General features: G+C 44.9%; 1 protein-coding gene across 1 annotated transcript in view; it reads right to left on the bottom strand.

The window, feature by feature from the left end:
- The window catches only part of LOC139564447 (ribosome biogenesis protein BMS1 homolog), a 43,410-nt gene that overhangs the window by 15,282 nt on the left and 3,038 nt on the right, over positions 1-25,090 (bottom strand). The window contains exons 2-17 of the mRNA XM_071383978.1: positions 22,286-22,477; positions 21,753-21,943; positions 21,376-21,455; positions 20,755-20,943; positions 19,179-19,321; positions 18,750-18,871; positions 18,244-18,437; positions 17,764-17,912; positions 16,710-17,344; positions 16,087-16,188; positions 15,697-15,851; positions 15,293-15,374; positions 10,735-11,000; positions 8,210-8,398; positions 1,469-1,649; positions 1,018-1,076 (exon numbers count right to left, since the gene is read on the bottom strand). Coding sequence (XP_071240079.1) covers positions 1,018-1,076; positions 1,469-1,649; positions 8,210-8,398; positions 10,735-11,000; positions 15,293-15,374; positions 15,697-15,851; positions 16,087-16,188; positions 16,710-17,344; positions 17,764-17,912; positions 18,244-18,437; positions 18,750-18,871; positions 19,179-19,321; positions 20,755-20,943; positions 21,376-21,455; positions 21,753-21,943; positions 22,286-22,467 — 2,919 coding nt within the window. The 5' untranslated portion in view covers positions 22,468-22,477. The remainder of the gene's footprint in view (positions 1-1,017; positions 1,077-1,468; positions 1,650-8,209; positions 8,399-10,734; positions 11,001-15,292; positions 15,375-15,696; positions 15,852-16,086; positions 16,189-16,709; positions 17,345-17,763; positions 17,913-18,243; positions 18,438-18,749; positions 18,872-19,178; positions 19,322-20,754; positions 20,944-21,375; positions 21,456-21,752; positions 21,944-22,285; positions 22,478-25,090) is intronic.

Raw genomic sequence — 25,090 nt, 5'->3', positions numbered from 1 at the left:
AACACAACCTGAAACAAGATTCCCCTATCCCTGCAGCTAGCTGGGATACTTATGTTACTGAATGTATCCAGAGTATTTTCAGATTTCATTATCAATAAATGCTGCGAAATGTACAGTATATGTAAAATGCACATAGTATTGATGGGTTCTGACTTCTAAACTTGAAAATATTAAATATCCTTAACCATATCAGAAGGAGAGGGGAATGTAGAACGTTTACATTTTCAGGATATGTTATTGTTAGCCATCAGGGATCCTATGGGAGGAAAAGAGCCAGTCTGGTACAAGTCAACATGACAACCGTGAGTTGGAGAGGAGTGAGGAATTTGGGCAGAGGTCAGGTTAGATGAAGTGAGGAAGACCCTATCACCAATCTTCTGGATAGCAACAGAGGTGTATTGGCTGTTCAGATGTGTAAGGAGGGGCTCAGCATAGGAGTAAGCGTTATATACCAGTGCTTGTGTGAATATGTTATTTGTCTCATGCAGCTGTATGACCCAGTGGGTGAATAAACTTGTTTGAGCTTCACTAAGCATCCGTGAGTTTTTTACTCAGTTTATTTAGAACTTAACAGTATCAACAATATAATATTTGGATTCAGTACTGTGTCAGGTAACAGTTTTATTTTTACTTTTATTTAACTAGGCAAGTCAGGTAAGAACAAATTCTTATTTTCAATGACGGCCTAGGAACAGTGGGTTAACTGCCTTGTTCAGAGGCAGAACGACAGACTTTTACCTTGTCAGCTCGGGGATTCGATCTTGCAACATTTCGGTTACAAGTCCATCACTCTAACCACTAGGCTACCTGCCGCCCCAGTTACGTCCTCACCTTTGGTCTAATAAATTCCAAATAATCTCCAACCTGTTCCCTTTCAATTTCTACCATGGTTATGCATCTTATATTTCTTCTGTAAGAAACATTTCAATATAGCCCTATACATATAGCCCAATTCCCACAAGTGTAAAAACATTACATGTAATTATTTCCTTTGTGGCCTGCCTCTGTGGTACTTACCTTAGTTCCTGCGACTGACTGCACAGCCAGGAAGCCAGTACCCTGAGGTGTGATGGGACCTGGGAACACAGCAGAGAAGGACAGGTTTCACATTTATTCATTATTTTACCTATATACTAACAGGTAAGTTGATTGAGGATCCATGTAATTCTGACCAGGGGGCCATGTCAGTTTACTGAAATAAAGTAATATTTCCGACTTCATAGATATATGTAGTTATATAGGCATAGTATAACCGGATCAACGTCCTCAACATATTTTACAATTTAGCTTCTTAAGGAACCAGATAATCAAGAGCTATATCTGAATGTGCATCAAACTTAGCTGGTTAACGTAGCGATCCTGCTATGTGATACAGCCCTCTGATGAATAGTTGCAATGGAGGAAAAAGGTGCCACCTGAATCAAATAACTAACAAATACTAAAACTACAGCCACATTACTGCTCTCACCCCAGATGGTGGCACCACAGTGCATGTGCTGCGGTGTGTACTTGAGCAGGCGGTGGCGCCCGTTGTGGTCCTCGATGTGGTACAAAGGGATGGTCTGGAAGCGACGCCAGCCCAGGGACAGGATGAGGGGGTCGCGCGTTTTCAGGATCCGGCTGTGCCATCGATGTTTCTTTAACCGCATCTGGGACAAGAGAAAGATCACCTTGAAGCACTTGGAAAAGTTATATAGAAATTACATTTATCATGCCATTTGTTTAGATCTTAATTTATAGGGAAAGATGCAAATAAAACATGAATAATGAATACAATGTTAACATTTAAATAAATCAACACTGGGATGAGTTGAACCATTTGCTTCCTGAAAAAGTATGAACTTAGGGAAGTTCAGTAAGCATGACTAAGCATGGTTCTTGGCCCATTACTTAGCCAGTCTGTTAAGAAGCTTAGCCGAGGGGATTTACATCTACTATTCAACAAACAACACCTTCCATTACATTTAGTGCTCTCAAAAGGACTGCCTCACCCATTGCAGGGTTGGGGTCAATTCTATTCAAATTCAGTAGATTACTTAATTCAAATGAAAGAGTTGGAAAACAAGGGATGTGTCCGAAATGCACCCTATTCTAGGGATGGGCATTTTAAATTATTTCTCGATTCGAATATGATGACATTTCTTCAGATATCCGGATAGTCAAAATATATGTACACTCTTTTTTCAAATAACATTGTTTCAACTTATGAACTGGCTTGCTGCATAACTTAGGTGCCGCTTGCTTGCAGCAGTATGATGGTCAGGGGCCGGTGAGTTTTACATGTTAGGGAGAGAGTAGCTATACAGACTGGCGCTAGTTAGATAAACTTGTAGATTCCATAGGTCATCTATCATCCCATCTGGTAGTGACTGTATGAAATCGATGTAAAGAAGCTAGCTAAGAACACCACATTGGTTTCAGAAAGTATTCTTACACCTTGACTTATCCCACATTTTGTGTTTTAGTATGAATTGAGCTCAGGTGCATCCAAATTCTTTTGATCCTACTTGAGATATCACTACAACTTGGAGTCCACCTGTGGCCAATTCAATGGTTTGGACATGATTTAGAAAGAATCACACCTGTCTATATAAGGTCCCACAGTTGACAGTGTATGTCAGAGCAGAAGCTGTACCATGAAGTCCAGGGAACTATCCGTAGATCTCTGAGATAGAATTGTGATGAGGCATATACAGTGCCTCTGGAAAGTATTCAGACCATTTGACTTTTTCCAAATGTTGTTACGTTACAGCCTTATTGTAAAATTGATTTTTTAAATATATTTTTTTTATATAAATACCCCATAATGACAAAGCGAAAACAGGCTAAGATTTTTTTCTGAATGTATTAAAAATAGAAAACAGATACCTTATTTACATAAGTATTCAGACTGTTTGAGACATCGAAATTGAGCTCAGGTGCATCCTGTTTCTATTGATCATCCTTGAGATGTTTCTTCAACTTGATTCGAGTCCCTGTGGTAAATTCAATTGATTGGACATGGATTTGGAAAGGCACACACCTGTCTAGATAAGGTCCCACAGTTGACAGTGCGTGTCACAGCAAAAACCAAACCATGAGGTCGAAGGAATTGTCTGTAGAGCTCCGAGACAGGATTGTGTCGAGGCACAGATCTGGGGATGGATACCAACACATTTCTGCAGCATTGAAGATCCAAGAACACAGTGCCCTCCATCATTCTTAAACGGAATAAGTTTGGAACCACCAAGACTCGATGGTCACTCTGACAAAGCTGTGACCAGAGTTCCTCTGTGGAGATGGGAGAACCTTCCAGAAGGACAACCGTCTCTGCAGCACTCCACCAATCAGGCCTTTATGGTAGAGTGGCCAGATGGAAGCCACTCCTCAGTAAAAGGCACATGACAGCCTGCTTGGAGTTTGCCAAAAGGCACCTAAAGGAATCTTAGACGATGAGAAACAAGATTCTCTGGTCTGATGAAACCAAGATTGAATTATTTGGCCTGAATGCCAAGCGTCACGTCTGGAGGAACCCTGGCACCATGCCTACGGTGAAGCAAGGTTGTGGCAGCATCATGCTGTGGGGATGTTTTTCAGCGGGAGGGACTGGGAGACTAGTCAGGATCAAGGCAAAGATTAACAGAGAAAAAAGTACAGAGAGATCTTTGATTAAAACCTGCTCCAGAGCACTCAGGACCTCAGACTGAGGCGAAGGTTCACCATCCAACAGGACAATGACACTAAGCATACAGCCAAGACAACACAGGAGTTGCTTCGGGGCAAGTCTCAATGTCCTTGAGTGTGCCAGCCAGAGACTGGACTTGAACCCGATCGAACATCTCTGGAGAGACCTGAAAATAGCTGTACAGCAACGCTCCCCATCCAACCTGACAGAGCTTGAGAGGACCTGCAGAGAAGAATGGGAGAAACTCCCCAAATAAGGTCTACCAAGCTTGTAGTGTCACACCCAAGAAATCTTGAGGCTGTAGTCACTGCCAAAGGTGCTTCAACAAAGTACTGAGTAAAGGGTCTGAATACTTATATAAATGTGATATCAGTTTTTTATTATTATAAATTAGCAACAATTTCTAAAAACCTGTTTTTGCTTAGTCATTATGGGGTATCGTGTGCAAATTGATGAGGAGAAAAAACGATTTAATACATTTTAAAATAAGTCTGTAACGTAACAAAATGTGTAAAAAGTGAAGGGGTCTGAATACTTTCCAAAGGCACTATATCTGGAGAAGGGTATAAAACTGTTACATTTGTTAAAAATGTTTCCAGGAGCCCAGTGATCTCCATCATTTGGAAATTAAAAAGAATATGGAAATATTATGCTTAGAGCTGGCCGTTCGACCAAACTGAGCAACCCGGCAGAAGCACCTTGTCAGGGTGGTGACCAAGAACCTAATATAAAACTATAATTATTATTAATTTTAGTCGACAAAAATGTGACGAGACGAGAATTCCATTTGAGACTAATGGACATGTAATTTGATGTGAAGCTCCTTTTCATATTTTTTGTCCAATCAGAAGGATGCATGCAGAATATTTTATGCAATCTTCTCATTGGCAGAATTTACATCTTTCAGTTGCGCAATCTGACTGAGCTGATCTGTGTGGCTCTCCCACCCCACACAGCTCTTAGGCGGTCTCTTCAGTCACTCATCAATCTTTTGAACTGATACGAAGCCAGGACACTTTACTTGTCACTGACCTCAACTAGAAACAATGATGTTTACGCTCCCTCTTACTTCCATGTAGCTAGCTAGCTTCTTTAGATCGATGTGATGCAGTAGAGGCACTATCAGAAGGGTTGAGAAATTTAGGAGGGGAGATCTAAAGATGCAAAAACGATCAGGGGTTGCTAACGTGACTAGGACAATGCTTTTGGCTGCTAAACAATGAAAGAAAGTTGATTTGAAAACCAATACCACAGGAGAGCGAAGTCTTTGTAAATTAATTACCTCCACGTTTCTATAGTGGGTTTGGGGCCCCCGAGTGACGCAGCGGTCTAAGGCACTGCATCTCAGTGCTAGAGGTGTCCCTACAGACACCCTGGTTCGAATCCAGGCTGTATCACAACCGGCTGTGATTGGTAGTCCCATAGGGCGGCGCATAATTGGCCCAGCTCATTCGGGTTTGGTCGGTGTAGGCTGTCATTGTAGATAAGAATTTGTTCTTAACTGACTTGCCTAGTAAAAAAAAAAAAGTTTTGGCTATAGGCTACTGAAGCAATGTATGAAGTAAAACTTCCAGGTTTCCAACAATTAAGCAACAGGAAAAATGTGCGATGCTAATGATGGGCCTAACCATCTTCTGGTAGATGGAAAGGTTTTCCCAAAAACCTTCAATTAAATGTTAACTAGCTACAAAGTAGCCTACGCTTACCTGGCAGAATGATATCAATCCAGTGGCCATTTGTTTTGCAAACTCCATCTCATGTGCAATACAGAAACACCGCTAACCAAACAGTGCCTGCAGTTGAATTAAAGGGTAACTACACTCAAATTTAAATGTTTCTTAGATTTTTCCCCAGACCTCAAGTGGTCTCCTGATGTGGTTAATCATTGTTGTGGACTTAAAACATTCTATTTAAAAGAAAGTGTGAGCAAAAACATGAACAAAATTTCAGATAAGGCCTATGTGACTCATAATACACTGCTCAAAAAAATAAAGGGAACACTAAAATAACACATCCTAGATCTGAATGAATGAAATATTCTTATTAAATACTTTTTTCTTTACATAGTTGAATGTGCTGACAACAAAATCACACAAAAATTATCAATGGAAATCAAATTTATCAACCCATGGAGGTCTGGATTTGGAGTCACTCAAAATTAAAGTGGAAAACCACACTACAGGCTGATCCAACTTTGATGTAATGTAAAGTCAAAATGAGGCTCAGTGGTGTGTGTGGCCTCCACGTGCCTGTATGACCTCCCTACAACGCCTGGGCATGCTCCTGATGAGGTGGCGGATGGTCTCCTGAGGGATCTCCTCCCAGACCTGGACTAAAGCATCCGCCAACTCCTGGACAGTCTGTGGTGCAACGTGGCGTTGGTGGATGGAGCGAGACATGATGTCCCAGATGTGCTCAATTGGATTCAGGTCTGGGGAACGGGCGGGCCAGTCCATAGCATCAATGCCTTCCTCTTGCAGGAACTGCTGACACACTCCAGCCACATGAGGTCTAGCATTGTCTTGCATTAGGAGGAACCCAGGGCCAACCGCACCAGCATATGGTCTCACAAGGGGTCTGAGGATCTCATCTCGGTACCTAATGGCAGTCAGGCTACCTCTGGCGAGCACATGGAGGGCTGTGCGGCCCCCCAAAGAAATGCCACCCCACACCATGACTGACCCACCGCCAAACCGGTCATGCTGGAGGATGTTGCAGGCAGCAGAACGTTCTCCACGGCGTCTCCAGACTCTGTCACGTGTGCTCAGTGTGAACCTGCTTTCATCTGTGAAGAGCACAGGGCGCCAGTGGCAAATTTGCCTATCTTGGTGTTCTCTGGCAAATGCCAAACGTCCTGCACGGTGTTGGGCTGTAAGCACAACCCCCACCTGTGGACGTCGGGCCCTCATACCACCCTCATGGAGTCTGTTTCTGACCGTTTGAGCAGACACATGCACATTTGTGGCCTGCTGGAGGTCATTTTGCAGGGCTCTGGCAGTGCTCCTCCTTGCACAAAGGCGGAGGTAGCGGTCCTGCTGCTGGGTTGTTGCCCTCCTACGGCCTCCTCCACGTCTCCTGATGTACTGGCCTGTCTCCTGGTAGCGCCTCCATGCTCTTGCCACAGCTCGCATTGATGTGCCATCCTGGATGAGCTGCACTACCTGAGCCACTTGTGTGGGTTGTAGACTCCGTCTCATGCTACCACTAGAGTGAAAGCACCGCCAGCATTCAAAAGTGACCAAAACATCAGCCAGGAAGCATAGGAACTGAGAAGTGGTCTGTGGTCACCACCTGCAGAACCACTCCTTTATTGGGGGTGTCTTGCTAATTGCCTATAATTTCCACCTGTTGTCTATTCCATTTGCACAACAGCATGTGACATTTATTGTCAATCAGTGTTGCTTCCTAAGTGGACAGTTTGATTTCACAGAAGTGTGATTGACTTGGAGTTACATTGTGTTGTTTAAGTGTTCCCTTTATTTTTTTGAGCAGTGTATGTTTAGAAATATTTTTAGCAAACCGTTAGTATACCCACTTCTCCAGGCACCACTACACAACTGATTTACAGCCAATACTATTCGCACTGTAAATAAACAATATTGGTTAGTGAAAAACTGCAAGTGACACTTATGCTGATGACAGTGTGCTTTACTCTGCCTCCTCTTCGAATCAGGCTATAGCTGATCTGCAGACTGCTTAAAAATGTCATACAAAAAGCACATGTTGACCACAAACTGGTACTGAATGCAGATAAAACAAAGTATATTCTGTTCTCTAGAGCTCAGACATATCTGCACACTGAATGGAGCAAGTCCACTCATAAATACCATGGCATTTGGATCGATGACAAGTAGTCAGTTAAAACATGTAGATGCGCTAACGAAGAAACAGAATTAAAATGGACTTCCACAGAAATAGATTGTGCCTTTCGCTTGATAGAATAAATCGTTCAGTTGACTTTCCGTCACTGTGATCTGAATCAGGAAGTGGGCTGGCCATCATTGGCAACGCAGAGAGCATTGCCTTCTGTTCATTTATAAAGCGCTCATGCAGAAACTACCATACTACATCACTCCTGACCTACGGAAGTACAAATACCTTACTCGCTCACAGGAATGGCTAATTCTTGAAATTACTGTTCTCATTACTGATTTAGGTAAAACAGCCTTTAGTTTTACGTGCAACATACATGGTACACATTTCAGAATACCCTACAATTGGACGCACCGTTGCCTTTCAGACATTTCAGGGTATTGGTAAATTACCTTTTTACAGAGGAATGCATGCGTTTTCAAAATGTTATTTTTGTATGTTTCATGCTCCCGCCTTTGATTTTTCTAATTGTCAGTAATTCCTTATTTTGCTGCATTTTTGTGAATCAGGGCTCCCTTGCAAAAGAGACATTGGTCTCAATAGGACGTCCCTGTATTTAATAGGGTGATATTTCAGACACAGCCAAGGAGTTTTCAGTTCTTGAACTGGAAGTCCAATTCACTCTACTTCAATTTAAATGGATCGGAGCCTGACTCGTTAACCCTTGCTTACCTGCAGGTAGCCTACGTTCCCCTCGCTGGCACCTAGAGCCCCGAGGATGATGGGATAGTGGGGGTCAAAGTTGGTGACAAACTCGCAGGGCAGGGAGGGGATCTCCAGACGGACATACATGCCAGGCCGGAAGCCCTCGTACTGGACCCGTGTCTCGTCATCCACGTCCTCAAACTCAGCCCGGTTCAGCTAGGAAGAGAAAGGTTTAGAGATTGTGGTGAATTGAAAGGCTCAGTGGGTTAGAACATGGTGTTGTCAACACCAGGGTTGTTGGTTTGAATCCCAAACGGGCCACATTCTGAATATACTTTGTGTCAGTGCCAAGGTTGACAGTCCTGTAAGTGGATTTAAAATGCATAATTGTGTGTTGCGTTTCTAGACTGATTTTCCCTCATGAACACAACCCAATGTCTGATCGGAATGCCACTGACAACTTTGGTTTCCTTTTGGGCATAATAAGATGTTACCTTGACCCCGTTTTAATAATTTCCAAATGCATCCTTCCTTGTTTCTTAGATGTAAGCACAGATCTGGTGGTTGGCTAGGTGCAAGTAAGTTTACCACCCTATCGCTCACCAATCCAACCAATTCAGATCTGTGTTCACGCGCAGAGCCATGGTTGAGTGGTAACACTCCCGCCATGTCACATATACGTCGCTCCCCACTGCAGACAATACCTTGCAACCAATGTTCCCTCTAAGCTGTGTGAGCACGCAGGTGCGCAGCCGTGCAGAAGAAATATGAGCGAGCGCACAGTAGCCTGAGATTGAACGTCACTCAACTTTCTACAGTTTTCCCCTTTAGTTAACACTATCAACGTTTCACTCTACTGTGGCAATTGTGATCGTATCAACGCAATATTAGCCACTTTCAATGTAATATACCGAAACAAAACAAACTACGCAAGATTTCGTATGCAAAATTAACTGTGCAAGAGATTTTCTTGCAGGCAGAGCGCATTGGAGTAGGATTCTAATGCATTGACAGGCATGTCTCCGCAGTATTCTACACAGAACGGTGCTCCATAACTAATCACAGCTGCAGTAGCCCGATATGCAAATAGCCATTGCCATATGGATATGTGCTATTCACTTTGAACTGGACTGTGTTTACATTATGAGCGTTCGAGTAGATGCGCTTGTTTTGATCAAAGTGAGAGCTGCATGTAGCCATGAGTGCACATTTGTTCCTATTCTTTGATAGTTAGTGAGTTATTAGCCCAGTTATAGCTAATTTCTAGTCAACAATGAGGGAGTGATTGCGTCCAACAAGAGCACAAAATGTGTGTATTTCTAGCCATCTTTGGAAAGCAAGTCAGGTACGGAGCTTTTTTTGTGTCTAAAAGGGGAAGTGAGACGGTCTTGAATAAGTAGCCAATAGGCAGATTGTAGCATCATTTGTCTGATTTTCTGTAATAAGGGTATGGTGTAAAGTGGTTTCTTCTGTCAAACAACATTTTCAGTCACCTCCTTGACTAAACAGGTTATGTCAAGCCCTGCATGTTTATATTTTTTAAAGTCTAATGGAATGTAGGCATTGAACACCACACATTGGCTGCTACTGTAGGCTGAATGATAGCTGTTCTAGTTCCATGTTAATATGTTCTGGGATGTGTTTTTCTTCATTGTTTTTTTATGGTAGGCCAACATTATTATTATTATATTTTTTTATTTTACCCCCTTTTCTCCCCAATTTTCGTGGTATCCAATTGCTAGTAATTACTATCTTGTCTCATCGCTACAACTCCCGTACGGGCTCGGGAGAGACGAAGGTCGAAAGCCATGCGTCCTCCGAAACACAACCCAACCAAGCCGCACTACTTCTTAACACAGCGCGCCTCCAACCCGGAAGCCAGCCGCACCAATGTGTCGGAGGAAACACCGTGCACCCAGCTGCCTTGGTTAGCGCGCACTGCGCCCGGCCTGCCACAGGAGTCGCTGGTGCGCGATGAGACAAGGATATCCCTACCGGCCAAACCCTCCCTAACCCGGACTACGCTAAGCCAATTGTGCGTCGCCCCACGGACCTCCCGGTCGCGGCCGGCTGCGACAGAGCCTGGGCGCGAACCCAGAGTCTCTGGTGGCACAGCTAGCGCTGCGATTGTAGGCCAACATTATGATCAAATAGCCACAGTAGCCTACTTGGCCACTGTTAAAACTAACTTAAAATCAGGTACAGCCTCAGTGTGCACAGTAAACACATGCCGGAAGTTACACAACATTTTTACAAAGTTCAAGTTTGTGCTCAGCAGACCTGAAATTTGCACAGTGACTACATTTTTAGGGAACTTTGCCTGCACCCTCTCTTCCCACTGTTTCTCCCACCTGTCTGTAATCCCCACTCATTTCAGAACTGTCTAAATGAAGTGTCAAAATACCCACACAAAACATATATATCATTTGTAAAACAATCTATGACTACATCAAGAAAGGAAAAAGGAGACATTTCTGAAGTATTCGAACAGGGCCAGAGACTTCTGCTTTCTGTCATATCAAACGTTTACCTATGACCCCATAACCTCTCACCTCTGCCTGTTTTTGCATCTCCTCCTTGAGGTCGTCAAAGTAGGTGGCGTCTCCGTCGTCGTACTCGGTGTCGAAACGCTCCTTCAGCCGCCGTTTCTTCTCCAGGCGCTTGTTCTTCTGGGTCTCGTCGTCCACCTTCATCAGCTTCTCCTCCTCCTCCTCCTCCTCCTCCTCACTTTCTTCCTTGGCTTGGTCCTTCTGCTTGGCAGCTTTCCCCTTGTGCACTTCCCCCGTCTCCAAGTCCTCAAAGTCCCCATACAGCTCCTCTAAAAGAGAAAAGAGCGAGTTAGCAAGGGGGTGATAATGAACAGTGGACTTCTGATATACCGTGCATAGCCCTGTTGGATTGGGGCTACTCTGTTGGGAATATGAGCCCATATCCGGAGCACATGAAAATTATTTAAATTGGGGAAGATGAATTTCAATTGCTCTCTGCTTACTATATTCGATGTGCACACCGGAGTCGACCTTAACAGATTTCATTTAAAATGGGACAGATTGCAGTTATAAAGCACAAGACCAAGAAAGTCATAGTAAAATGTAATACAGTAAATACAGTAAAATTCCGGAGTTCCAAATTAAGCAGCAGCAGCTGAAAAGATGAGCTCCTACAAATATTGAAATTTAAATGTTTTTTTTAGAGTAAAGTACATCGAAAAAAAATCAAAAGAAAACTGCAAACTGAATAGGAGACCAAACAAGCAGCAAACAAAGAAGAAAGGCTTTTGAAAAAGTAACAATTTTTCATAAAATTATACCGTTTTCTTAGCTAGCTAAGTTGTTTACCTGTTGCTAGGCAGTTGCTAGGGACATTCCTGAAAGAAGCTAGCTAGCTAACAAGGAGTGTCTAGTTGGCAGAAGAGAAGAAGGGACAAAGAAGGGACAAAGTGGGACAAAATAAGGACAGAAGAAAAGGGAAAGGGGACATTAAGGTGAAGCAGTCCTCTAAAGACACAAAAGACAATAATACAAGAAACAACACTTCTATTGCCTCTCCCTCTACGATACGCACTTCCGGTTTGGTTTGGAGCGAGTAGTTGCATTCCGCTTTGCTCCACAGGTAGTATTACAGGTAGTATTACATTTCATTTCATTACAGTACAACAGTTTGATTTGTTTGATCTTAGCTGGCTACATAGCCGTCTTTGTATCCAAGATAATTGTGTAGTCTAGAGTAATTGTCGAGGTTACCTAGCCAGTTAGAGGTTACCTAGCCAGCTACACTTTCAAACAAAGTCAACAACGCAGCCACTGCTAGCTAGCCTATTTCACCAGCCAGCAGTACTATATCATTTTAGTCAATAAGATTTTTTGCAACGTAAGCTTAACTTTCTGAACATTCGAGACGTGTAGTCCACTTGTCATTCCAATCTCCTTTGCATTAGCGTAGCCTCTTCTGTAGCCTGTCAACTATGTGTCTGTCTATCCCTGTTCTCTCCTCTCTGCACAGACCATACAAACGCTTCACACCGCGTGGCCGCTGCTACTCTAACCTGGTGGTCCCAGCGCGCACGACCCACGTGGAGTTCCAGGTCTCAGGCAGCCTCTGGAACTGCCGATCTGCGGCCAACAAGGCAGAGTTCATCTCAGCCTATGCTTCCCTCCAGTCCCTCGACTTCTTGGCACTGACGGAAACATGGATTACCACTGATAACACTGCTACTCCTACTGCTCTCTCCTCGTCTGCCCACGTGTTCTCGCACACCCCGAGAGCTTCTGGTCAGCGGGGTGGTGGCACTGGGATCCTCATCTCTCCCAAGTGGACATTCTCTCTTTCTCCCCTGACCCATCTGTCTATCGCCTCCTTTGAATTCCATGCTGTCACAGTTACCAGCCCTTTCAAGCTTAACATCCTTATCATTTATCGCCCTCCAGGTTCCCTTGGAGAGTTCATCAATGAGCTTGACGCCCTGATAAGTTCCTTTCCTGAGGATGGCTCACCTCTCACAGTTCTGGGTGACTTTAACCTCCCCACGTCTACCTTTGACTCATTCCTCTCTGCCTCCTTCTTTCCACTCCTCTCCTCTTTTGACCTCACCCTCTCACCTTCCCCCCCTACTCACAAGGCAGGCAATACGCTTGACCTCATCTTTACTAGATGCTGTTCTTCCACTAATCTCATTGCAACTCCCCTCCAAGTCTCCGACCACTACCTTGTATCCTTTTCCCTCTCGCTCTCATCCAACACTTCCCACACTGCCCCTACTCGGATGGTATCGCGCCGTCCCAACCTTCGCTCTCTCTCCCCCGCTACTCTCTCCTCTTCCATCCTATCATCTCTTCCCTCTGCTCAAACCTTCTCCAACCTATCTCCTGATTCTGCCTCCTCAACCCTCCTCTCCTCCCTTTCTGCATCCTTTGACTCTCTATGTCCCCTATCCTCCAGGCCGGCTCGGTCCTCCCCTCCTGCTCCGTGGCTCGACGACTCATTGCGAGCTCACAGAACAGGGCTCCGGGCAGCCGAGCGGAAATGGAGGAAAACTCGCCTCCCTGCGGACCTGGCATCCTTTCACTCCCTCCTCTCTACATTCTCCTCTTCTGTCTCTGCTGCTAAAGCCAATTTCTACCACTCTAAATTCCAAGCATCTGCCTCTAACCCTAGGAAGCTCTTTGCCACCTTCTCCTCCCTCCTGAATCCTCCCCCCCCTCCTCCCCCCTCCTCCCTCTCTGCTGATGACTTTGTCAACCATTTTGAAAAGAAGGTTGACGACATCCGATCCTCGTTTGCTAAGTCAAACGACACCGCTGGTTCTGCTCACACTGCCCTACCCTGTGCTTTGACCTCTTTCTCCCCTCTCTCTCCAGATGAAATCTCGCGTCTTGTGACGGCCGGCCGCCCAACAACCTGCCCGCTTGACCCTATCCCCTCCTCTCTTCTCCAGACCATTTCCGGAGACCTTCTCCCTTACCTCACCTCGCTCATCAACTCATCCTTGACCGCTGGCTACGTCCCTTCCGTCTTCAAGAGAGCGAGAGTTGCACCCCTTCTGAAAAAACCTACACTCGATCCCTCCGATGTCAACAACTACAGACCAGTATCCCTTCTTTCTTTTCTCTCCAAAACTCTTGAACGTGCCGTCCTTGGCCAGCTCTCCTGCTATCTCTCTCAGAATGACCTTCTTGATCCAAATCAGTCAGGTTTCAAGACTAGTCATTCAACTGAGACTGCTCTTCTCTGTGTCACGGAGGCGCTCCGCACTGCTAAAGCTAACTCTCTCTCCTCTGCTCTCATCCTTCTAGACCTATCGGCTGCCTTTGATACTGTGAACCATCAGATCCTCCTCTCCACCCTCTCCGAGCTGGGCATCTCCGGCGCGGCCCATGCTTGGATTGCGTCCTACCTGACAGGTCGCTCCTACCAGGTGGCGTGGCGAGAATCTGTCTCCGCACCACGTGCTCTCACCACTGGTGTCCCCCAGGGCTCTGTTCTAGGCCCTCTCCTATTCTCGCTATACACCAAGTCACTTGGCTCTGTCATATCCTCACATGGTCTCTCCTATCATTGCTATGCAGACGACACACAATTAATCTTCTCCTTTCCCCCCCTCTGATAACCAGGTGGTGAATCGCATCTCTGCATGTCTGGCAGACATATCAGTGTGGATGACGGATCACCACCTCAAGCTGAACCTCGGCAAGACGGAGCTGCTCTTCCTCCCGGGGAAGGACTGCCCGTTCCATGATCTCGCCATCACGGTTGACAACTCCATTGTGTCCTCCTCCCAGAGTGCTAAGAACCTTGGCGTGATCCTGGACAACACCCTGTCGTTCTCAACTAACATCAAGGCGGTGACCCGTTCCTGTAGGTTCATGCTCTACAACATTCGCAGAGTACGACCCTGCCTCACGCAGGAAGCGGCGCAGGTCCTAATCCAGGCACTTGTCATCTCCCGTCTGGATTACTGCAACTCGCTGTTGGCTGGGCTCCCTGCCTGTGCCATTAAACCCCTACAACTCATCCAGAACGCCGCAGCCCGTCTGGTGTTCAACTTTCCCAAGTTCTCTCACGTCACCCCGCTCCTCCGCTCTCTCCACTGGCTTCCAGTTGAAGCTCGCATCCGCTACAAGACCATGGTGCTTGCCTACGGAGCTGTGAGGGGAACGGCACCCCCGTACCTTCAGGCTCTGATCAGGCCCTACACCCAAACAAGGGCACTGCGTTCATCCACCTCTGGCCTGCTCGCCTCCCTACCTCTGAGGAAGTACAGTTCCCGCTCAGCCCAGTCAAAACTGTTCGCTGCTCTGGCACCCCAATGGTGGAACAAACTCCCTCACGACGCCAGGTCAGCGGAGTCAATCACCACCTTCCGGAGACACCTGAAACCCCACCTCTTTAAGGAATACCTAGGATAGGATAAAGTAATCCTTCTAAACCCCTCCCCCTTAAAAGAGTTAGATGCACTATTGTAAAGTGGTTGTTCCACTGGATATCATAAGGTGAATGCACCAATTTGTAAGTCGCTCTGGATAAGAGCGTCTGCTAAATGACTTAAATGTAAAATGTAAATGTCATGAAAACAATCCCAACAGTATTGAGCAATGAGCAGCAACTCCTTACCATCCTCTTTCAGCAATGTAGCAGCATCTTGATCGTCTTCCCATTTCCCCGTCACAAAACAGTCCCGTATCGAGTCCAGCATCTGAGACACAATATTTATGTCAATTACAAAAAAAAAAAATCTTTTGAATTGATGGAAACTAAATTGTATTGACCCCAACCCAGGTCAGAATATGAATGTATGGATGCCTCCATCCATAGCTCCTAACAGCTTACTTAATGCCTTTCTTCAAACTTTTGGTCTTTCCACACTTTAAATGTCCAGTACCAAATACGGTGTGCTAGTGCTGGGTTAAAACAAAAATGTGCAACCCTTGGGGTCCCAGAAGAAGATAAACCCTGTAGTAAAAGAGATGGGACAAAGGAAAGGGGCGCTACAATATGGTTTTGTAGATTTCTTTTACCTCTTCCAGGTCCCAATTGTGAGCGGCATCGGGGTCAAAACGGGAGCAGTCCACGCCGTCCGCACGATGCTTCTTGCCCTTCTCGGGGCGGCTGACTCGAAACAGCCCTCCCAGCTCCTCCTCATCCTCCTCCCCATCACCATCATCCTCTCCCACTGAAGGAAACAAGCGTAGTCAGTCAGAAATCAAGGCTAGGCACAAACGGAAGCAAATGGGGCGAAATAGTCCAATAAGAAACTGCCATTTTTAATCGCTATAGTGTGCATTAATGAATACACTAGTGCTCAACAAACAAGATCCGCCATGACATTAGGATAAAAGGGGAAACGTCAGTAAAATTCATAGCAAAATGTTTTTATATTGTTACTGAAACCCAGGAGGAGACGTTACCTGTGCCATACACCAGTTTACGCAGGTTGGGGGCGGCGCGCTGTTGCCGTAGAAACGCCTCCGACGCTTTCTGTTGCAGGCCCTCCTTCCACCGCAGTGACCCTGAGAAACATGAGGTGGGTTAGTGTCAAAGGTCAAATTAATTATTGATTCCAACTTCAGTTCTTGTTCCATTTAGCCACTTCCCCTCCCCATCAGTGTTCACAAGGTGAATGCAATATGGCAGACAGAAGAAGCATGCATTCTGAATGCTAAATCGACCCTTAGCTCCTTGGCACTCCTGTAAATGTAATACGATTAGATAGGGATTTAGATTATCCTATCACAAGGCAAGAAACCTATCCAGTCCCATCAGATCTACAGGAGTGCCTAGAGAGTAAGGGCTAGGTTGGTTTTGAATTCAACAGACAACTGTCGGGGTAAGGTGCATCCATCACAATATTTCTTACACCAGTGTGTGCAGGTTTTTGTTCCAGCCCGCCACTAACACACCTGATTCAAGTATTCAACTTGGTACTCAATTCAGAGCAGCATTATTGAACAAAAATCTGTGGACCCTGAAGTGGTAGTAAGACAAGGGGGAGGGGCCACAATGAAACTACACTGAATAGACAGAATATTACCTGCACTTTCATAGCACAGCTCTCCTCCCTCCATCTCCTCATCTTCCTCTTCCATTTTGGAGATGGCATTCGACTTCTTGCTTTCTTTGCCCGAGACATTGGTTTCGCAGTCATCTTCTATTGAATCACTCGCATCCTCCTCCTCCGAGCAATGACCCGAGTCTATCGGTTTGAGATCACCCTTTTCCACTGCACCGTCTTCTTCCCCCTCTGAATCGCTTTCCTCTCCTTCACTCTCCTGCTCTCCCTTCCCCCCTTCCTCCTCCTCACTCATTTCCAGCTCATCCTCACTGTCTGCAAAGGCAGGTACCTCCACCACTGGCTCTTTCTCCACTTTCCTTTCCTCCATCTTCTGTCTCTTCACTGGAGGGATGGTCTTTATTCCTTGCTTCTCTTTTGGTTCAGTTTTGTCCTTTGCCTCGTTCTTCAAAACCGTTTCTTCTTTTTCCCTTTTGTTTCCCCCCTCATCTTCCTCATCCTCTTCTTCAGACTCTCCTTCCTCATCCCCCTCTTCTTCACTGCTACCCTCGCTGTCATCATCGTCATCATCTTCCTCTTCAGTGAAGACAGCCTTCCTCCTCTCTCTCTGTGTCTCAGGGTCCCAGACTCGGCTCTCCTGGGGTCCTGACGTCAGCCTGTAAGACAAGATGGAGACCAACATAAGTCAGAGGCAAATATGTATATCATTTTCTATATGCCTTTATTTAAGGGTCCACTTTTAATTTCATAAAAGAACAAAACGGCAGCCACTTCGTTTGCTATAAAGCTGAGCGATAGGACTGGAGAAATGTAGCGACTCTCAAATTGCAAGGACTGACAGTCCATGAGATTGACATGACGATGAGGTTCTCTTTTAACAATAAGTTTATAAAACAGATTTTAACAATGATTTTTCGGGCTGCAACTCTTGACAATTAGTCTTTAACCAATTTTAACAATGAGTTTAGGGCTGTCTCTCAAATGATTCCATAGTGGCTTTCAAAAGTAGCGCATAATATATGGGATAGGGTGTCATTTGAGATTTCCAAGACGTTGCTGTCTGAGCGTCACTCACCCATTCTCCTCCTCCCCCTCCACTTCCCCGGGGGTCAGGGCAGCCGCCCCTGTGAACAGTGACACTTTGCTGGCGGCCATCTTGGCATCCAGGGTGGTGTGTGTACTGATGAGGGATTGGACCAACTCTGTGGTGGGACGGACCTCCTCCTAGTGGACACGGGACAGAAGTAACTGATTATAGGAACGTATGTACACACACACATACATATTACTGAAATCCTCTGGACATTATCTAGGTTCAGGGGCGAGGGAATTTTCAATGGCCCATGACACTTTCGGTTTAGTACACTCATTACAACAGTCTCAAGCCATTGTATATAACAGTAGTCAATTATATTCACGAGCACTTTCATATCACATCCATCAACTACCTGACTTTGACCAATAAAAATACATCGTTTTAAATTTTTTGTTAAATGTTTCAAAGCATTTTCCTTTTCTGTGTCTTACTGAACATGGGCAAGGGGTTGGAACTGACCTGTTCTTGATTGACGTGGCCGCCGGGCAGGTCAATGTACACTGCGTCCTTATCGTACACGACCCCCCCGACCCCTGCCATGGGAGCGTAGAGCAGCCGCTCCTTCTCGTTCAGAGCCCTCTTCTTCTGCGCTTCAGGCAGAGCGCAGGGGTCTGGCAGGAAGCTGATGTCTGCCACCGCAAAGTCCCCCACACCTGCAGAGGGTGCCATCATGTGTTAAGTTTCAAACCAAATTGCCCAATGTTAAGACAATACAGTTGTCTGCAATGTTTTCAATACCCCAAAACCCCATTCCGTAGGAGTGAAACATTTCCCAAAAACACCATCGCAGTAACCACATGCTATGTTTATTTGCAAAATACATTGGTGAATGTGAATAGTGCATGTCAATATGTACTAGCGTTGAGAGTATTGATGCAGTATTAAATTCATCTCTTCTCCACAAGTCAGTGTTCCTAAAAAGGGCTCAGATTCTTATTTGCTCTTAATCCAATGAGCATACTTACCAGGGATATGGACCTGGCCTTTACTCTTTAAGTATGTCCCCCTCAGGTAGCCATAGAGAGATACAGTACGATCACACTTGGGGTCCACCCTCACCATCTCGGGGTCCGTCAAATCCTCCATGCTGTGTAGATGGTGAATGTGATCGAGGAACAGTGAAGGGGTACAGTTCAACAAGAACATTTGAAAACGGAATGAAAATGGAAGCAGGGTAGTAGGATCCATCGCGCACAGGCACACAAGTGTGCACAACACACACACACACGCACAAACCATAAACATTATTTCTATTAGAAAACAGCTCTGTTACACACAATAACCATATATGGCACCATTCAACAGCATGGATCATGTCACTTTCCCTACTCGGAATCAGTTCTAGCTACTTTCCATTACAAACACATTGCTCTAAAAAAGGTCTGAACACTCACCGGTCGGCCACAACGTAGGGATGAGATTGCTGCCACACCAGCGGGCGGAACTTCATGACGGAGATGAAGCGGCCCAGGTTCTTGACCTCCTGGGTCTGGTACTCTCCGTACACCATACCGGACAGGTAGAAGAGTTTGGCACCCTGTGGGAACAAAGAGGGAACGTGGAACACTGTTCAGGAAAGGGACTTGTGTTGGATTAGGTTCAGAGAAAGACCGCATGCCATATTTATGAGATTGTCAGCCTTCATAACTATAACACATTAACAACATGCAAGCTGACAGTGTACTTTTTAATTTTTTTACATCTTATCAAGACAAACCTAAGAAAATCACAAGTCAACTTGTCACTTCGATAGCACAAGAGAAAAAATATGAGTTGCAGGATGTATGAAAGCGATGTGCAGGGTTGGCACAGACTGGCCAACTGCAAATTTACCTCCAAGGTTTATCTAGCACATAAGAAATATCTCAGCGCTTGCCAAGAAATTAAATATGAAATGTGCTAGCTATAGATTGTATATAGTTAGTTACAGTATGGTGTTCAGTTGTTGTTGCTTTTGATATTATCCATGCTTTGTACTTTTTGAATATATTTGGCACCCCAATGGTGGAACAAACTCCCTCACGACGCCAGGTCAGCGGAGTCAATCACCACCTTCCGGAGACACCTGAAACCCCACCTCTTTAAGGAATACCTAGGATAGGATAAAGTAATCCTTCTAACCCCCCCCCCCTTAAAAGAGTTAGATGCACTATTGTAAAGTGGTTGTTCCACTGGATATCATAAGGTGAATGCACCAATTTGTAAGTCGCTCTGGATAAGAGCGTCTGCTAAATGACTTAAATGTAAATGTAAATATTTGTGAAAACCAATAAAAATACGTCACAAAAAAACCTGTCAAACCAACTCCATCATCAAGTTTGCTGACAACACAACGGGGATAGGGCTGATCACCGACAATGACGAGAAAGCCTACAGAGAGGTGGTTAGAACCCTGGCAGAGTGGTGCCAGGACAATAACCTCTCCATCAACCTCAGCAAAACCAAGTAGGTGATTGTAGACTACAGGACGGCTGAAGAGGTTTGGCTTGGCCCCTCAGGGACCTTTACAGGTGCACCATTGAGAGCATTCTGTCTAGCTGCATCACCGTCTGGTACGGCAACTACCCGGCCTGAACCACAAGGCTCTACAGAGGGTGGTGAAGACTGCACAGTCATGCAGGCAGCAGGACATCTACACCAGGCGGTCTCTGAGGAAGTCCAGAAGATCGCCAAGGATTCCAGCCACGGACTGCTTTCTCCGCTATCTTCCGGCAGGCGGTACCTGAGCATCAGGTCTCGGACGAACAGGTTCCGAGACAGCTTCTACCTCCAGTCGATAAGACTGTTGAGCAGCTAACGAACCCTAAGCTGTCTACCTGCACAGACCCGTCTACCTGTACTCACCCGCATTTTAAGAGACTATTTGCACTGACTCACTCAACCTTACACACACACAATTGCTAATACGATTTATGGTGTGAAGTGTGAAGCCAAAGATAAAAAGCTTCTCATTCTAATTTCGGTGCTGACCTGGTAGACTTCAGTCCAGAAGCGATGCTTGAGCCGCTTCTTGGTCTTGCGAAGGGCCTTGTTGTTGCGGAACGAGTCCAGGTGGGTGAGCACGCCCATGATGCGCGGGAAGCCGTGCACCTGGCAGATGTTGAGGAACTCAAAGGTCTCCATTTCAAAGCCGAAGCTGGCGTCAATGAGCATCAGCACCTGGTGGACCACAGGGATGTCAGTCTTTAGCTCACTGATAGCATCCCGTCAAGTCTATTTTTATTGTTTGGTAGGGAAATCTGGGTTCAATTCAATTGTCACAGACATGTGCATCTCAAATGGCACCCTACTTGCTATATAGTGCACTACTTTTGACCAGAGCCCTATGGGTCCTGGTCAAAAATAGTGCACTACAGGCCCTGGTCAAAAGTAGTGCACTATATAGTGAATAGGATGTCATTTGGGACTCACATAGTGTTTATGACAACACTGCATTTTTGTAGCATGATAAAATATACTAAAATGCCAACAATAAGGCATCAAAACAGACACTGTACGTATTCCAATATCATAAGTACAATTCTACATTGTCATCAATACCTTTAAAATTCAGACATTTTGCCTTTAACCACCATACACAACTTAACTTACCAGGTCAGCAACCTTTGCCAAGTCAATCATTGTATTGATGTCATTGCTACACTCGATGAAGGTAAGACGCCTCTTCTTTCCTGAAAGGAAAATGAAGATGGTGGTGGGGCGGCGTTAGCACACAAGCTAAACACAACAAATGACAGTACCTTGCGTGACCACAGAAAACACATTAAATGACAGCTCTGTGGTCACGCAAGGTTGTATTCACTAGGAACTAAACAGAAGGAAATGTGACAAAACGGGGAGGGATTATCATAACTTTTTCAAGAAGAAGTGCTTGTTTTCATTTTTCGGTTGCAAATTGCTTTGCTATGCACTAATAAATACGACCCAACTGATCACAATACAGTAAGAAACATCCAAGCTCAGCTCACCAGAGACGATAGTCACAGGCCCGCAGATGTCCGCTAGTTTCTGCCGGGTGAAGTTTTTGATCAGGCAGCGGATGAGGGTGCTCTTGCCCACCTTGGGGGGTCCTATCACCACCACCACTATCGGGGGAGGCTCTAAAGGGGTGCGGTCCACCAGGGGTATGTGATGTTTCTTGACCTTTAGGTCCTGGGCTCTAGGAGAGGGGGAAAAAACTGTGTTTATAGTTTCCTACAATGTTGAACTGTGTCTGTCTGCACTTGTTGTGCTGCTGCCTCTACACCGCTTTCTAAATCTCAACGTCTGACCATCTGTCTGAACCACTCAAGATACACGTTAACAGCATTCACTCCTATGGCTATTTCTATGAACTTGTAAAACCACAGATTAGTGTCACAGTAACTTAAAAGACAATAATATACTATGTAAACCTTGTGAAATAAAACAAAATAAATGATAAAAAAGCAAACATGAAAGTTGATGGTGGGCTGATTTTTCGTGTAGTATAGTGGGGCATGTATATACGAATGCTGCTGACCTGTGGAAGGTTTTGGCCATGCGCACTGCTGACTGGACCGCAAACGCTTTGGGGTTCCTCTTGCGCTCGTCATCTCCGGCTGGAGTTCCCAGCTGCTTCCTGCTCTTCTTCCTCTCCGCCTTGGGCCCGCTGTGCTTCTGCTGGTGCCGCTTCTGTTCCTTCTTTGGCTCCTTCCCCTCCATCTTCTCCTATCTGACAATCACACAGGTCAGAAACTGTAGTTGGAGGATCAAATGTAGCTTTGCCTTATGTACATCCCACTTAATTATGTGCTTCTTGTAACAATCATTTAGATAGTTCCAACTACCTCCCTGTATGTGAGTGAATACAGTATGTCAAGAAACTTGCCCATAATGGTTATAGTGCATTTGCTAGTAACAACAGGGTCACTCAACTCATGGAAATCTGAAATAAGTATCAGTAAGAGGTGATGGTTTTGTCTGACAATATAAAAATAACTGCAGCAACTTGGTATACGCTACATAATGTTGCTACACATTGTACAAGCATTTTCCACAGCTCACAACATAGATAGTAGGACCGGGAGGATTTTACATACAGCAAGTTTTTAAAGGACCAAAGAGTTACCAGCTTCGTGTTTTCATTTTTGCCATGAAAATAAGATTGAGATACTGGTATCGTCCCGGCCCAAATAGCTAGTGGGTGTTTTGGGAGCACCACTACCGACAAATCACACCAGACGTAATCATGACACGCAGGTTGAAATATCAAAATAAACTCTGAACCAATTATATGAATTTGGGGACAGGTCAAAAAGCATTAAACATTTACAGCAATTTAGATAGCTAGCTTGCTGTTGCTAGCTAATTTGTCCTGGGATATAAACATTGGGTTGTTACTTTACCTGAAATGCACAAGGTCCTCTACTCCGACAATTAACCCACAGATAAAACCATAAACCGAATTAATTACATCTCTCCTCCTTCCTTCAGGCTTCTTTGGCAGTTGGCAACCAACTTTACAGTGCAATACCACAAAGACGAACTGAGTGTGGACCTCAGTTCATCTTTCAAACACCCACGTGGGTATATGCTCCTAAAACCAATGAGGAGACGGCACGTGGGTATATGCTCCTAAAAACCAATGAGGAGATGGGAGAGGAGGGATTGCAGCGCGTTGAGCATCACAAATAGAGCCAAGTTATATTTTAGCGCCTGGCCACGCAGACGCACGTGTACATTTATTTTGCACCGCTCGCGTCGTCAGGATGTTACAGGTTAGCTCAGACAAACTGTTGCCATAGATTTTTCAACTTAACTGTTCTTGGCGATACTTTTCTCGTCCTGATTCGGTGAAAAGAGTATCTTAGAAATGTCTGTGTCCGGTTACAGGTGGTTCTCTGAAAACCAGAGAATATTCAGAAAGATATTACATCCATGTTTTGTATTGAGTGAGAAATGCCTCTTGCATGTGTGTACATCTTTGTTTTGGTCGCAATGTGTGATGCGCTGCCATCTACTTCTACAAGTGGCCGCGGCGCATAGAAAAGACTAGTTTCTGCAAAGATGTTGGGAAATGCAAGATGTCTGGCAGCTAAAATGGCGAGGGAACACCTCACTCAGTGCAAAACGTGGATTTAATATCTTTCTGAAAAGTCTCTGGTTTTTGGAGAACGACCTGCAACTGGACAAAGAATTAAGATAATTTTTTAGTTCTGGATTCAGGGAAAAAAAGTATCGTCAAGAAAAATGTGACTATGGCAACGTTTTGTTTAAGCTAACCTGTAACGCCCAGTAATGGAAACGTATTATTAAGATATGACATCATCTGGCATACAAATTGTAGCCAATTGTTGCCAAGTACCTCAACTCCTCCACGTAGTTGAGAGCAGACTACAGTTTTTTAAATGAACCCACATGCATCCTCTGTTGTTGCGGGCCTTTGCTGAAACCCACACATTTTAATAAAACCTTAATCAAATACAACCACTGACTGTGAAATACTAAGAAAGGCACACAACAGAGGACAAACATAGGTACACGGGAAGGATTTAATGTACATTTTTTAAGTATTGACGCATAGCAACAAAGGAGTCTGAGGTTCATTTCAAAAACTCTATAGTCTGCTGTCAACTCTAGCCCAACCTGCACTATTGTTCCTTTAACATCGTTTTTTACAACTACATTCAACTGGAATCTATGCAGCTATCCAGCAGATTCCGACTATCACGCTTATTTACACTGAGTTGCACTGGAGTCGGGAACGCCATCATGGTTAGATTTAGACACTGCAGAGCCGGTGAGAGATGGGCTGGAAAACATACCTCAATGCAGGGATGGGATATGCAACTAACCAGGCTTCCATCCAACCTTTTATGCACGTAAAGTACATGTAGGATAAAAAAAGTCACGAAAGGCCTGATGGAAACAAATTTGTTGGTAAACTTTCCAAAGGTCGACAAAACACACACAAGCTAAAAAAGTTTAAGAACCCCTGGTAATGGGTACAGTACTTTGAACATCATAGAGAGTTTATTGTGTGTATTTGTTGAGCAACAGTCATTGGAGTACCATTATTTATCCAATATTCTGACGATGTGAAAAGGGTCATGTTTCAGTTTGATGGTGTAGGGCCTGGAGTTTTTCCTGTTCACATACCTGTCACATGATCAGGAAAATCTCCTGGCCCTAGTTATGAGGTGTTTTAAAGTTAACAGTAACAGTGGTTATGCTTTTCATGGTGTGGAAACTGTAGTTTTACGCTTTTCCCTCAACAGGGGGAGATGTGGCTCTGTCAGGTTAGAGTACCTTACACTGTCAGTAGATCTGTAACATACTGAGAGAA

This window comes from Salvelinus alpinus, chromosome 35 (assembly GCF_045679555.1).
Source record: "Salvelinus alpinus chromosome 35, SLU_Salpinus.1, whole genome shotgun sequence".
In the NCBI taxonomy this organism is placed as follows: domain Eukaryota; kingdom Metazoa; phylum Chordata; class Actinopteri; order Salmoniformes; family Salmonidae; genus Salvelinus; species Salvelinus alpinus.
This window is presented reverse-complemented; position numbering and strand designations above follow the sequence as displayed.